We start from the raw sequence: 17,068 nt of genomic DNA, 5'->3' as shown, positions 1-17,068 counted from the left end.
TCTTCTTCACCCTGGACCAATATGGGATCAGGAGAAGTAGTGAGATTTCTTTGGAAAGGGTCAGGATGATGAGGCTTCAACAAGGACAATTGATTGGATCTTTGGCATACAGAACAAGATTTGACATAAGATTCGATAGTTTGGTCTTGACAAGGCCACCAACAGTATCTTTTAGACAATTCAAGGGTCCTTTTCATATCTGGATGACCTGCCAGAGGAGAATCATGAATTAATTCAAGTATTTTAATCCTGAAGGAGGGAGGCACGTAAATCCGGTCTTTGAAATAGTAGAGACCGTTTTTCTTAGATAATTTCATTGATTTAGGAAGTTCAAGAGCATCTTCACTGAGACCTTTAATGTCGTCAATAAGAGAAGATAAGATTCCAATGACTTTAGGCGAAGGAGGTACTTGAGGAGTTTTGTGTTGAGAAAGGACAGCTCCAATTGCAAATTCCAAAGCATCCGTTTCAAGGACATAAGGATATGAAGGATTTGGAAGTTGAAGGATAGGAGCTGTTGTAAACTTTCTCTTTAATTCACCAATGATTGTAGGAGGAGGAGACTCCAGTTCGGTGTCAGAACAACATGAGGTTTTAGCTAGTTCTTTCGTAGACTGAAGAATTGGAATACGTTGCAAGCATGTTTTCTTGCAATAATCAGAATCAAATGCAAGAGAGAAGGGAAACCATGAGATTTGAGGGTTGTGGTTCCTTAACCAGTTGATCCCCAATATAATAGGAAAAAATGGTGATGAGATGACATCAAATATAAGACTTTCCGTATGAGTATGATTGATGGTTACTTTTAGAGGGATGGATTCATGAAGTATTGGTCCCGATGAGATGAGGGACCCGTCAATCACTTTAACAGGTACAGAAGTTCTTTTACGAACACAAGGAATTTTATTCTTTGTTACAAAGGCTGAGTCGATGAATACTCCATTTGCACCGGAATCGATAACAGCCTTGGTTATGATTCTTTTATTGTCCCACTGTAATACAAGAACGATAGGGGACATTTGAGTATTTGCTGTAGAGGGAAGTACACTTAGGATGGAAGAGGCATGAGACTGCCTTCTGCCTTTTGTCCGTTTCAATGAAGGACAATCAGAGACTGAATGAACTTGAGAGGCACAATACATGCAGAGGTTTAACATACGTCTTCGATTTTTCTCTTCAGGAGTGAGGGGACTTCTTATTATCCCTATTTCCATAGGTTCGATTGGTTCAGATGGGTTGTCAGGAGGCTTTGGAGCCCCTAGTTCCATAGGTTCACTTGTTAAGGAAGTCTTTTCTGGAGCTTTTGAGGGAGTGAAAGGTTTGCGGTCTTTTGAAAGAAAAAGAGACTTTTCGGCCTTTCTTTCTCTTAATCTTCTGTCAATGCTGATTGATAGGCGAATTAGAGCGTTCAAATTAGTAGGGAGTTCTGTTCTAGATAATTCATCTTTTACAGCTTCCGATAAACCAATTCGAAACTGGTTGCGCAATGTGATGTCATTCCATTGCGTTTCTATAGCCCATCTTTTGAATTCAGCAATGTAATCTTCAACGGGTCTATTTCTTTGCTGTAGTGTTCTGATTGTTAAATCAGCTGTAGCTTGTTTGTTAGGATCTTCATAGAGAAGAGACATGGCTTCAAAAAATTCATCCAGTGAATCTAAGATGGGGTCATCGTTTTCCAGAAAGGAATGAGCCCATGACATAGGTTCACCTCTTAGAAAGGAAATAACCGAACAAACTTTAGTTCTTTCTGTAGGGTAGGATCGAGGTTTCAAAGCAATTAACAATTTGCAAGAGTTGAGGAACTCCCTGTATCTGGAACGATCTCCATAGAACTTTTCAGGGTTACACACAGCAGGATCACTAGCCGAGTGCAGAGTAGTATGAGGAGTATGAGTTTGTAAATCTCTGATATAAGTGAGAAGTCTTTCGTTAGTAACTTGCAGGTCTTGCACACTTTGGGCTAGTGCATTAACTCTTTGATTCAACGTAGTTATAGTAGAATCGAAATCTGCTGGATCCATTACAATGGCTGGATTATTCTGTCACGTTTAAACATTTGTTATGAAGGAACACAACTGCAGATTTCGTATAGTTTGAATATTTATTAAAGAAAGTAAAAGGTAAAGACTTTAATTCCACTTTACAGGTACTGTAGCATTAAGTAATAAACGATAACTGAAGTCCACAATTATATGCACTGTAGCTTTAAGGAGTAAACGATAACTGAAGTCCACAATTATAAGCACTGTAGCTTTAAGGAGTAAAAGGTAACTGAAGCAGCAAGAGTCCTTTAGTAGTATTAATTAATTAGATGATAAAAAGTTACAATAGCTGTTCCATAGACTTTAAATGAAGAAAGATAGATGCAGCTAACTGAGACAAGTATGAGTTGAAGTTAGCTGTAACGGTTGGCTTTAACGAAGGACTTTGGAGACAGGAAACAACAGCTTTAGATGCAATGCTTATCAGAGAAGTTTTACTTAGCTTCCGGCACATAGAACACTGGTTCCCGAGATTTCCTCAGAGGCGGATTATCCTACATGGATAGAGTTCAGCTTTAGCCGTGGATGAGGAAAGGTGAAGGGAACTTTGCAGAGTCTTTCAGTCCGGTCTGGTAGCAGAGGCTTTCACAACGAAGTTGTAGCCGGGTTGTGAGTAAGGAACGTAGTTCAATAATCCAGCCCTGATCAGCTGGTGCAGTCAGATTAAATAGGCAGACCGTGTCATAAAGGGGTGTGGCTAGGCTCCGTGGAACCAGGAAGTAAGAGGATACCATAGTTAAGGCATGACAATCCCTCTATTCTATCTCCCGTGATGGATCTACTGGATCCGGGCTGCTGTAAAACACGCGAGAAATACTCAGAGGTATAACGGGGGGAGTCTCCCATTTATTTACACACACTCCTGGAGATGGTACACTAACGGATGGTCCTCCGGTATTTTGAGAGTGCAGGTTTTTGGCATATTCGGCACCATATAATACAGAGTTTGCTTTCTGTTTTAGATATCCAGACCATTACTAGCAAACTGAGCAGAAAGTTTCCCCCATGTCAAGATGTCGGGAGATACGGAGACCTTCATGGAGCAAACAGGCACCGCCTTGCTCGGGTAACAACATTAAGGAAGGACTATTGCCCGGTCTGAAGGTAAAACCGTACGTATGGGTCATATGGTAAATCAGGAATCCTCGTTTGTCTTGACTTCTCCGGTCTTTACGATCTTGGGATAAAATCGGAGCGCATACCTGGTGAACATGGTTCGGAGATGGAGGACCCTTCGTCTATACTCTATTCATCCCTCACGGGAGCCATCTGTTTTTGGATTCGCGCTACCCCCTTTTTTTCAACTACCGTCGAGGGGATCTATGAGACTTTACGGAGGTACCTGGTGTACCCCGACTCCTACAGACATCTTTCACTCTTTGACGAGGGCATTGCTGGATGGAAATCTGCGTTCCGGTTGGCTTTTCCCTTCCTTTGCAGGTTTCCAGGATTCGCTATTCCCAGTATAGTCGACCACCGTCCTTCCACACAAGTTCAGTTCGGAACCCTGAATGGACGTCCTTTGGAGTCTTTCTCTACTGCGTCCAAGGTTTACTCAGTCCATTTGGAATCTTAGAATCACTTAGAATACGGCTAGTTTGGCCACGCTCTTGCCTGCATTATGAAATTATTCTCGGATGAGACATATCACCGGGTAGGACAGGAAGGAACGAAAGTTCCTCCTCGGTTTCTAATACGATTTTGGTAGTGGACTTGGGCGCATTCTTTGAAATTGGAGATCTACCTGCAAGACCGCATCGCCGAATATCCCTGGCACGATCGGAGGAACCGCCTTACGGATCATGAGTTGAGACGGTGACAGTTTCTTCTCGCGTCCCCAAGTCCGAACTTGACCTTTGATATTAAAACTACAGGAAGATGACTGATAGGTCAGCTTGCCAGCTCATGGACCGGCTGCTAGGAAACAAGTCGCAACCACATACAATGGATTTACCAGCGGATGGTACTTTTTTCCGTAATTGAGATGCTTCGTCGGCTGGCATTTTCTTTTATCCGTCTACTGTCAATTATCGAACTTGGAATGTCCAATTAGGATTACTCTGATATTTCCTGCAATAGATACCAGCGACACAAACAGCGTTGGATTGGTGAATTGAGCGTTGAAACAGCAAATACGAAGCCTCCTGTCATGTTATAAAATTGTAGATTATGCTAGCTTTAGTGTACCTATAATCTTAATTTTATTAATGACAGGAGGTGAGTATTTCCCACCCATTCTTGTCCCTCCCTTGTTTAATGTTATAGTTTAGATTATCAGGTACGTATGCAACTCTGTTTGTTGTCTCTGATACCTGTCGCTTGTTCATTATGTCTGTGTTTCTTTTCATAAGTAGGGTTGGGATATCTACATATTAAGGTTCATTTTGGTTGCTACATTGGGTACCTACATGTTTATTCTGAGTACATTTCATTGGATAATCAACCTGTTCGATTCTGTTTTTCTCTCGTTTCAGTTTACAGTCCATCAACACTATCTAGTTTGACGGTTACTCTCGGATGGTGGACATCGTTATATTCATCGTATCTAGGACTTAGTTTCTTCCCCATGATGTTCTCTGCCTTTTATTCTGTTTTGTCGCAGCTTGAAAGAGGAAATGATGCATGGGGAGGGGAGTTTTATAGTACCTAACTTTTTTTCTGATTGGTTGTTTTTTCTGTGCTGCTGTGGAGTTCTAGTAAAGAGAGACTTAAGCAAATACTCACCTCCTGTCATTAATAAAATTAAGATTATAGGTACACTAAAGCTAGCATAATCTACAATTTACCATCATTGAAGCAGTAAGACTATTCTCAACCTCAACTCTTAACTAACTGTATTCATGATGAATAAATCTGAATACAAAATCTTTAATATCTGACTGTGTTATATGCTGAGTGACACACACACACACACACACACACACATATATATATATATAGCAACTACAAACTAAAACAATTTTTTTTTTACTAGAAGAAGGAAGAAATATATGTTTTGCAAATTACACTGTGTATGACAATGCAAAATATGTTGGCACATAATTAATAAATAATATTACCCCCGGTGTTTCATTATAGGTTACACATACCTGTATTCTTACCTTGCACAAACAAACTGACTTCCTTCTCCTTCCTTTCTGGACTATAAAGTATGGAACACTTATAGATCCACTATCAGATACTCTTACCCCGGTAATAGACAGAGAGGTGTCCTCCTTTTAGTGCTCTGTTTATATCCATAGCAAATGCAGGATTGTTGGATGTCATTCTGTGACCATAGCATAAAATCTCCTTTCCCTGAAAGTTCCAAGTTACAACAAAGAATTTGGGATCCACATTAAGTTTATACACAGTGAACATACAGGAAATCGGGGTGTCAGATCCCATTCTAGCTCAATGGCTTGAGGGAACATTCAGCTCCAGAGCACTAACTGCAAAAGATGCAATTTAAAAGTAAATATAGGTAAAGGACAATGAATGTGGGGGCACACAACCGAAGTTTCCAATTTTTATTGCCTGTGCCGGAAGCCCCAATTCCTGTTCCAATTGATCACCAGTACACCAAAACAAAAACAAGACTCCAGCACTTAGCAAACATGATGTAATGATGGTTTATTCAGTGTTCCGGTTGCCCCAGGTTAGCTGAGGGTTGGACCGTAAATGGCTGCTTCTAGTGCTTACCAAGGACCATCAGCACCGCACCAGACACCATAAGCACCATAGACCCCACGAACTGCCACAGCTTGGTTGGGGTCTCGCCGTCTCCCACCCACCCTGGACCTACGACAAGGCTCCAGGCTCCAGTGGGTAAACCTCTCTTCCTTCAGAGAGCGAAGCAGGAACAGGAACAAGCTCTTACGAGTGCTTAGTGATTATTCAAGGGAGTATGAAGAGCATAGCAATCCCTGTAGGGATTTTAGCTGTCCTCTCCAAACACGAGTCGAGGCTGCGAGTTGCGGGTTAGATAGAGCTGAAGGTTTAATGGTACAGCTGCTTCTTTTATACAGTATTTCCCCACATGGTTACCGCCTTCGTGGATGTTGTGGGGCACAGGACACGAAATGCACAATCCAATAAAAACAGAGTTTTACATTTAAACACCCCCAGTTACTGTACACAAACCCTCCCCTCTGCCTGTGATACAATTAACAAATACAATGGACTAACTCAATTAACTTTAGCAGAAGAAAACATACATTTTTACAAACCCCAAAAAGTATCCCAAAATACAACATGTCCCCACAAACGTCACATCCCCTGACAGCCCTGATCTGGGTGAATAACATATCCAAAAATCACCCAGAACGGTTCAGAGTTTCAGGAATTTCCTGGAAGTCTTAAGCAGGCCTCTCCAAAAGCCAGGGGCGAAGTGTAGTTCGTCACATTCAGCCATTTAAAAGAGTAGGCACCTTTACGACACCATATGTGTCATTATCAGGCAGCCAGGCTTGGTAAGGACATGTATAGTGTCAAAACATTGCCTACCCTTTTGAATGGCTGAGTAAACCACCCTTACACTGTTTTGGTCAAGTGCTGGAGTCTTATTTTCTTTGTGGTACTGGTGATTAATTGGAATTAAATTAACAGGAATTGGGCTTTTGGCATAGGCAACAACAATGTTAATCTTCGGATATGTTCCCGCACATTCCTTGTCCTTTATCTTTGTCAAGTGCTGGAGTCTTATTTTATTTGAGTTAGTATAGATATGTACATTCAATTCATGATGTAAAAATTTTTTAAAGTGGTCTTTGTATATTTTGCAAAGATTTCATGTTGACATTGATGCTTAATGTGCTTTAGTCTGGGGTACTTATCTGATGCTTTCCCTGAGGGCACCATCATCATCATCTTTCTTCAGCTTCTCCTTCCTCTGCCATTAGCCAACATCAGTGCTCTACAACACTGAATACAACACAGATGTCTATGGAGGATCCCACAAGTTTGTGGGAGCCTCCGTAAATATTATGAAAACTACATAAGAACTGCACACATATAGTATAGTAAATTAATTGACCCACCACCTAAATTATGGAGGCAACACCCAAGGTAACATATTGATAGGTGAAATGATAGAGGGAAAAACAATTAAATGTAACCTTTAATCATTTAATTCATAGAAGATAATTATTCCTTGAGTGCAAACCTTAATGTTTGATGTTTCTTCTGGAATATATAGGTACACATATCAATAATTGACGTATCTTGAAATGTAAAAGACAAACAGTTGAATCCTTCAAAATGCATAATAAACAACTCTAGTATTAACTGAAGGTAAAGTATGTAAATATAGCTAAATCCTACAGCAGAGATGGAAAATAAAAAAAATGTATCTAAAATAATCTGTCTAGGACTAAATACAGGTAAACTGCAACAAAGCAATCAGTGCTGGCAATTAGCTACACAAAATCAATCACACTATATGGTAGATGCTACATCAGACAGATGAGTTAAATTTATTAAAAAGCATATTCATTTGTCCTCCAAATAACCCCCCCCCCCCCCAAAAAAAAAAAATCTGGGAGTTTGTTCCTTGCACTAAACCCTGAAAGAGAACCTTTCTATAGAGTTAACTGGTTATATATGACAGAAAAACTGTAGAAGTTTTATTTGTACAGACATTTCAAGTATTATACCAATCTCCATCTAAAATTAAAATTGCTCTATTTTTTTCCCCATTTCTTTTCAAGCAGCAAACAAAACAAGGCAAGGAAGCCCACTCCCCCCTTTTGTATGTTTTGCTTTAGAGCCATTAATATATAAGATCCAATGAAGCCCTGATATTACTAAGGGTCCCAATACCTATTGGTAGCATTGGCATTATACATTCCAGCAAAAGGACACTTTGCTGGTCCTTTTGGATTATACATTGCAAGGAACTCAGCTATTTGATACCACTTTTAGTGGAGATGTGTATTTTATCTACTACTATTCTGTAAATGCATTACAATAAATATTACTTCTTTGGAATTTTATTTCACTATCGCCAAACCTTTTCTTCACTTCAAGGAATCGTTTATACATCAGATTTTTCGTCTCTATATACCCCTGGAAGGGTGATGAGCCTGATATTCACATATGTTTGTGAGTGCTCTACCTCATATTAAATGGTTTACTTATTACATCTTACTGTATTACGCTATGTATGGTCTAGATTCTTTTTAGATCTATTACTCCTACCACAGAACATTCCATCTTTCCAGGTTGTTATTATTTTATTTAAACGTGTTTTGTGTTTTTCCATTTGTTTTGATTGCTTTGTTTTACTTAGTGTTTTTGTAAAAATAATGCATCTTTATATTTTTAGTAAAATCACTTATTTAAATTTGAACAAACTACATTTATTTCATGTATTGAGTTTCTATGAAGGGAGCATGCAAGGGTAAACAAGAATATTTGTTTTATATGTTGGCTTATATAAATTCACTGTATGTGAAATCTCGAACATTATTTATTTTAATTGGAATTAGCCAAAATCTTGATAACCCTCCACCATTTGCATCACGGCCTCACCCTATTAGTGTCCCTATTGTATATATATCTTTGTATTGTACCCAGCTCTGTGTATTGTATAGATATATTTGTATTGTACCCAGCTTGTGTATTGTATAGATATATGTGTATTGTACCCAGCTCTGTGAATTATATCTATATTTTTTTCTTTGCTCAGTTTGTGATATGGTTATCTCTGTATTGTAGTCAGCTCTATGTATTTTAAAGATATCTTTATGTTGTGCCTAGATTGTCTCTGTATTGTGCTCAACTATCTGTATTGTATGATCATCTCTGTATTATGCTCAGCTCTCTGTATTGTATGAGTATCTTTGTATTATGTTCTGCTCTCTGCATTGTATGAGTGTATCTGTATTATGCTCAGCTCTCTGTATTGTATGTGTATCTCTGTATTATGTTCAACTCTCTGTATTGTATGAGTATCTCTGTATTATGCTCAGCTCTCTGTATTTTATATATTTTTTGTATTATGCTCAGCTCTCTGTATTGTATAAATAGCTATGTATTATTCTCAGCTCTCTGTATTGTATGGATATATTTGTATTATGCTCAGCTTTCTGTATTGTGTAAGTATCTCTGTATTATGCTCAGCTCTCTGTATTGTACGAGTACTGGGGGGCACAGAGACATGGGGACACAGAGACAGGGGGACACAGGGATATGGGGACACTGGGGGACACAGAGATAGGGGGATGCTGGGGGACATGGAGACATAGGGACACTGGGGCAAACAGAGACATGGGGACAATGAGGGACACAGACATTGGGACACAGACATGGGGACCCTGGGGGACACAGAGACATGAGGACACTGGGGGACAAATAGACATGGGGACAGAGACATGGGGACACAGAGACATGGGGACACTGGGGGAAACAGACATGGGTACACAGAAACATTGGGACATTGGGGGACACAGACATGATGACACTGGGGGACAGATACATGAGGACATAGAGACTTGGGGACACAGAGACAGTGGGACACTGGGGGACACAGATACATGGGGACACTAGGGCACAGAGAGACAGGGGGACACTATGGGAGACATGGGGACACTAAGGAAGAAATGTGGACACTGGGGGATCCTGGGAGACACACAGTCATTGGGACAATAGGGAAAACAGACATGGGGACGCTGAGACACTAGGGGACACTGGAAGACATAGGGACACTAGGGGACTCAGACATGAGGACACTGGGGAACATAGAGACATGGGGACACAGGGGGTTTCTGAAAGACATGGGGACACTGGGGGATCCTGGGAAGCACAGCCATGGGAAAACATGGGGACGTTAGGGGAGATATGGGGACACTGAGACTCTCTGGGACACTGAGACACTAGGGGAGACATGGGGACACTGAGACACTGAATCATTGAGGCATGTGGAAACTGGAAAACATGGGTACACAGAGGGGACATTAGTGGACACTGGAAGACATGGGTACACAGACACTGAGACATGTGAAAACTGGGAGACATGGGGACACTGAGAAACTAGGCGATATTGAGAGATATGGGGACACTGGGAGACATGGGTACACCACTGAGACACTAGAGGACACTGGGAGTTATAGGGATACTAAGACACTAGAGGACACTTGAAGACAAGGGGACACTAAAACACTAAGAGAGACACTAGGAGACATGTAGACACTAGGAGACATGAAGTCACTGAACTGTGAGACTGACAGGGAGACAGTGGGAGCAATCACTCTAAACAGCAGAATCAAACTGTAAGTAGTTTTTTTAGAATTTTTTTGTCACTCCTTGTGATGTACATCTTGTAATGTTGCACATGCATAATTAATTATGCAAATAAGTATGGCTGGTATTTTTCTTCAAGAAAGGTGGCAACCCTAGTACTGTATAGGGAGGAGTAACATTCTGGGGGAGGAGCCTGACAACCCACCATCTTAAAACTTTACCAGCCACCACTGGCAACAACTTTTAAGCTCAAATAATCTTTGGCACAATGTTCTTGAGATGTGCAAATAATGTACAAAAACATTGAATAATAAAAATCGAAAGCAACCAATAGAGTATAAAACTGTATCACATGACCCTGTGTGAAAAATAAATTAATCGATACTTTATCCCAGAAATCCTGTAATTGATCGAAGGAAATAGACAGAAAAATGGAGATACAGCTCACTAAAGGAACATAATAATATACACAGTGTAATTCTGTAACACAACTAATATATCAACAAGGGGTTAATAGCACTCGCAAAAGTATTAAAAGTGCCTTGAATGTAACTCTTTCAGAAACCCCTTCTGGTATATACATTCCTTTCTGGCTTGAAAGTGCCACTGTGCTACAATAAAACAGATGTAATAGTGCAGGATGCCAATATAAACAGATAAAAACTCAATTTATTGTACATAACTTCCATAAAAAGCAAAATAGTATGTAATGCAACATCACGAAACAACACTGAATCCTTCTTTCCCTACGTGTTTTGTCCTACTTGGACTTCCTCCAGGGCTTCTTCTTTTATCCTGCTGTAAGTTTTTGTTTTGGATAAAAAAAAGTGGCAAACAAACATGAAAATCAAAAAACCCTCCAAGTCCCAGTGGTTAACAATCAGCTCGGCTCTACTCCTGTTACGTGGATTTCTCATTATACTTGTTCAAGAACTTTTAGCTCCTGGTATTATGTGACCAGAAGATCACTGATCTGAAACTCCAGTCAAGTGACTTCTTTTGTCCTTTTCGGCTTACTTCCTTAAACATAGGTCACATGATCCTTAATGATGTAAAAACAGGTGTAGTATAGAAAAGGATATATACAAAAATGGGTGCCACTATCACAAATGTGTGAAATATATAGTTACCACTCAGGATTCAGATGGTAGCATGTAAAAGATCATAAGAGAGCACATATGGTGAAGTATTTAATGATAACACATATTCAAATCCAAACCGTAAAAACACACACTCACAAAGGAAATGGCACATAAAGAAGTAAAACTTCATGTGCAAATAAAGCGTTTCAGCCACCAATGGGCTAAGTCCCCTTAGAGAGAGTCTGCCAATGATACCTTAGGGCACCAGTTCGGTAGTATAAGCCAATCCAAGAGAATGTTGTAGATGGAGACAGTAATCGTAATCCTGTATGTAGTGCCAATTTTTGTATATATCCATTTCTATACTACACCTGTTTTTTATATTATTGGGATTTGGGAGTGATTCCTTGTTGTGGCTTGTTTGCACTCCGTTTTGCATTTTTTCCTATCAACCAATCTTTTATTGTCCTTAATGATGTAACTGGGTTCCGAGACCAGCAATTCCAGAAATGTTATACCTTATATAGCCGCAATCTAGCGGTGAGCCTGGCTCCTCTCCCCACATAGGCGGAAGAAAGAGCACAACACTGTTCACCATTGGGGACCCGGGAGACAAAATTTGGATTCTCTGTTTCAGGATCTGCTTCTTAATCATTACTAGATCCTGGTTCTTTTTGTTCTTCTTCTTGAGGCTCTGGTTTTATAAACTCTGTTGGTGTCTCTGTTAGTAAATCTCTGTGTATCTGCCTAGAATCTTTCTCTGTTCCAATGACTGCTTCCTTTTCATTCCTAGATTCTGGTTCTCTTTGCTCCTCTAGAGATTCTGGTTTTGTAAGCTCTGTTGGTGTCTCTGTTACTGAGTCACTGTGTATCTGTCTGGGATCACTATTTGGTTTCTCTGTCCCAGGGTTGGCTTCCTTCTCATTCCTAGATTCTGGTTCTCTTTGTTCAACAGTTTCTGATTTAGTGCCATTTGCTACAGTCTCTGGTACCGGTTCTATTTTGATAAATTTATTTGTTGTCTCTATTCCACATTCTGCCACGTCTTCACTCAATGAATTTTGATCAATTACTTCTTTCTCATCCACCACCTTTTGACTCGAAGGTGCCTGCTGTCTTTGCTTTTCCTTGGGATGGCCATTTTTAACTGATACATGTTGGCCTGTTTTTCTCTGAAATTTAACTTCAGGAGTACTGTCTTGTGTTTTCTCTAATCTTTGTTCTATTGATTTTACTTTAGGACGGACCCCATGTTTTGAGCTCCTCCAGCTGGTACTGGTGGTCTTTGTGCAGATTCAGAGGGCCTATTTGCTGGATCTTCTGCAACCATTTGTGCAGATCTAGCTGTCATGATTAAACAAAAAGAGAACATTTTAATCATTTGAACAGTGAGCTTAGAAACTAGTTTGTCACCTTCTTGGCATTTTTCCTGATTTTCAAAACAAAGATCACAGGTCTGGAATATGCCTAAAGCAGCGTTTCCAAATTGGTGTTCTGCAGAACCCTGTCAGATACACACACACACAGATACACACACTGGCACATACAAGCACATATATACACACCTTGACACACACCGGCACATACAAAAACATGGCGCTCTTTTATTTTCGTAGGGGGGGGGGGGTGAAGGATGAGGGTTCCACGATGTTGACACACTATGTCAAAAAAAATTATTGGGAACCCCTGGCCTAAAGGGCATTATAAATTGTAATATATAGTATAGACAGATACATTTGTTTCTTTTTGTAATTTTGGTCTTTCAGCCATATCAAATGTATGTAATTTTTTTGGAGGAGCATTTTTTTTTGTTTGAAGATAAAGGTAAGTCTCAAGATTTACCTATCAGAGCACTAATTTTTATCTTAATAGTTATTTCACATTTTTTGGGGCTGAAGAAAAAAAAGATGGAAGAAGACATCTAATGGTAAGTATTCATTTTTTATTTTACAGGTATTTAGTTTATTGGTCCCCCTCACTATTATTAGGATGAAGATGTAAGTAGGGTATTTTTTATGGGGGGTAATTAGGACCATTAATGGGAGTACCTGGAGCACTTGGCATACTCCATACTCCTACATGCTTACATTTAGGAAAAAAAACACAAACACTGCTCAAATAATTGTGGGTGTTTATTATATTTTAAAGGTGGAGGGGGGGGGGGGGAGTCAAATAAAGTGTCAGTTGTCCAAAATTAAAAGAGAATGCAAGTGGAATTTCAAATACAGGCCAAAGTGGCTGAAGTGGAAGCATTGATGACTTGGAGATTTTTTTTCCAATTCAGTAATTTTGCAATCCGAGTGCTGCATACAGATTTGCACCTTTTTTTTAAGCTATCGTTTTCAGTGAAAATTATCAAGCTCCCACTCCTTCTGGGCGGCAGCAATGGCTACAGTATACACCAGCCCATAAACATTGAACAAAATAGAATAACAGATTATCTGTACCTAAATCCCTACGCACCTCCTGGTAGGGTGTTGGATAGAGCTCAGGTAACTTTTTTTTGTTGTTGTCCTATGTATTTGAGCTGATTTGCAAGACTTCATAAAAATACTCGTTTCTGTCTTATTAGAGATTTTAAATTCTAGCTGAAAGCAGTAAGGTGAATTGTTATTGTAGGACTCCCATAAGAGGTTTTGCCTTGACGTGGCAGGTGAGCTTACACTTCAATGGCCAATGGAGTGATACTAAAAATAGTTCTATAAATGTACATAGGATAATATGCAAGTAACGTTTTCATTATTTATTATCTATTTCTTATTTTTTCGATCTAATTGCCATTTTTGAAAGTGTGGCCCTGTTTGTTTGTTTGTTTGTTTTTTTATCTCGCCACGATAGACAATGTTTCTGTCCTTTCTTTCTGCCAAAAGCAAAATGTTTATTTTACATCTCTGTTATTAAATTTGATGGTCTGTTCTGAAATGTTCTTTTTGCATGAAAAATCAACAATTTAATAAATGAAGGGATAAAGAGATTGGAGACCGAAAGTATAGTATACTTTCCAGGTCACTTTTGATAAATCTCACGCATTGAGTTATATTTGCATTTATTATTTATTGACTTGTTATAGTCCCTGGATATTACTTTTATATCTCAGCACAATAGATACCACTTTAGTTCATTGGTTTTATAACCATTCTGCTCGCAGCTGAAGTAGGAAGAATATGTAATACACAGTCTGAGTACTGGATTGGACTCACCTTTCACATGTAATGGTTCAGTCCGTCTCTCTATTGGTTGCTCCAGGCTGGTATGGTCCACTCTGCAGATGAATTCTATCGGTTGCTCTGAGCTCAGTGATTGGCTGATAAGCAGACATGCTGCACAGCTGTACGTGTTATCCTCCTGTATCTCATGTCTGAGGTCCGGGATATCATAAATCTCACTGGGATTTAATGTAACTGCTTGGAGATCCCCTTCCTCCTGTTTATACCAGGTCACAGATGGCTTATTTGCCTTATCATATCGAGAGATCTTACACTCCAGCTTCACCTCCTGGTACAAAGTTAATTGATCAAATACTGTAATTTTTTCAACATGTGGGGGAGTCCCTGTAATTGGGTAAAAACATAATTTCATTTAAATAATCAAAGCATGAATAGATTTCCCAGGAGAAACTTTGTCCTGATGCACAAAAGAATTAAAAGAGAATTAAAGGACCACAGTAAAGTGCCACGCTCCATGTTCTATCGAGACACAGTGCTGAGCACACATGGGGCTGTGCGGGGTGAGACACTGCCAGAGCAGGAAATGACCCTATAGGAGCCTGACGTGCAAGGACAATGGTGAGAGGAGTCGAGTCACAGCTAGTAAAGTCAATGTGAGTGAGGAGTTACTGCCTGTATTTGTGTTCTACATCAAGTAATTCATTAATATTCAAGGTATAAGATCACTTATCATTACATTTATATATATTCGCACAACGAGAAATTTTGGTTCTGTTGAATCATTTTTTCCGCACCTGGAAATTTTTCTTAGAACACCGGGAATATGGTAGAATGTCGGTTTGGGAACCAAAACAGAAGAACAAACCAAAATGCATGAAAATCGGCAAATCAGATTGATACAAAATATATACATAATATAATTATATTATGTAATACACTGATAGGTGCGTTTTCACGCCATTTGGTGAATAAAATCAATATTTTGTGACTGTCCTCCAGCCTTCAATCCTCTTTTTTCCTATCAATTATCTCTATTTTTGCTCCATGTTCACGAACATGTTCAGCATCGCATGGTTCGTTTAGTCCATAATTTGAGTTTTTGGGGTTTAGAAAGCCCAAATTTGATGAATTAGAGTTTGGTCCAAAATAAATTGACTTACCATTAGATATGTATCTCTGAGCGTACTCCGATAAATATAAACATTTCTTTACCCTCACCTCTTGTGTTAACATAGTGGGTATCAGAAGGGATGTTTAATTTATTTTGTTCTTATGTCTTACATCATAATGGATCACTTTTTTCTTTTTGTTTTTTTAACATATAAACTGCAATCTTTAAATTTGGATTCCAATATTGTGAAATGTGTAGTGATATTGCAGAAGGTCTTGATGGTAAAGTATGTCTTTTTGCTGATGATACTAAGATATGTAACAGGGTTGATGTTCCAGGAGGGATAAGCCAAATGGAAAATGATTTAGGTAAACTAGAAAAATGGTCAGAGTTGTGGCAACTGGCATTTAATGTGGATAAGTGCAAGATAATGCATCTTGGACGTAAAAACCCAAGGGCAGAGTACAGAATATTTGATAGAGTCCTAACCTCAACATCTGAGGACAGGGATTTAGGGGTGATTATTTCTGATGACTTAAAGGTAGGCAGACAATGTAATAGAGCAGCAGGAAATGCTAGCAGAATGCTTGGTTGTATAGGGAGAGGTATTAGCAGTAGAAAGAGGGAAGTGCTCACGCCATTGTACAGAACACTGGTGAGACCTCACTTGGAGTATTGTACGCAGTACTGGAGACCGTATCTTCAGAAGGATATTCAGAGAAGGGCTACTAAACTGGTTCATGGATTGCAGGATAAAACTTACCAGGAAAGGTTAAAGGATCTTAACATGTATAGCTTGGAGGAAAGACGAGACAGGGGGGATATGATAGAAACATTTAAATACATAAAGGGAATCAACACAGTAAAGGAGGAGACTATATTTAAACAAAGAAAAACTACCACAACAAGAGGACATAGTCTTAAATTAGAGGGACAAAGGTTTAAAAATAATATCGGGAAGTATTACTTTACTGAGAGGGTAGTGGATGCATGGAATAGCCCTCCAGCTGAAGTGGTAGAGGTTAACACAGTAAAGGAGTTTAAGCATGCGTGGGATAGGCATAGGCTATCCTAACTATAAGATAAGGCCAGGGACTAATAGTATTTAGAAAATTGGGCAGACTAGATGGGCCGAATGGTTCTTATCTTCCGTCACATTCTATGTTTCTATGAAAATTAGGAATGTTCCTATGATTTATTTTCTAAGTTTATAAGTTACACCTTACCCAAAAGGAGTATGTTTTCATCTGAGGATGGGTTGTTGTTGTTTGTTTGTCCTGCAAAATTAAATGTATTAAAATAGCAGAAAAACAAAGATGATTTTTATAATTTTTTTATGACTCAGGTGTTTCCTTTTCAATAACTTTCTATTCAGGAGGGAATGTTACAATCCTGGTTACAAAGTGTCAGACTCACCGGACGCTACTTACTAAAGGCTGATTT

General features: G+C 39.3%; 1 protein-coding gene across 1 annotated transcript in view; it reads right to left on the bottom strand.

Annotated features, from left to right (window-relative positions):
* The window catches only part of LOC134571360 (tyrosine-protein phosphatase non-receptor type substrate 1-like), a 206,940-nt gene that overhangs the window by 176,433 nt on the left and 13,439 nt on the right, over positions 1-17,068 (bottom strand). The window contains exon 6 of the mRNA XM_063429562.1: positions 16,852-16,902. Within this exon, the coding sequence (XP_063285632.1) occupies positions 16,852-16,902 (51 nt within the window). The remainder of the gene's footprint in view (positions 1-16,851; positions 16,903-17,068) is intronic.

The sequence above is a fragment of the Pelobates fuscus genome, chromosome 8 (genome assembly GCF_036172605.1).
Source record: "Pelobates fuscus isolate aPelFus1 chromosome 8, aPelFus1.pri, whole genome shotgun sequence".
Classification (NCBI taxonomy): domain Eukaryota; kingdom Metazoa; phylum Chordata; class Amphibia; order Anura; family Pelobatidae; genus Pelobates; species Pelobates fuscus.
This window is presented reverse-complemented; position numbering and strand designations above follow the sequence as displayed.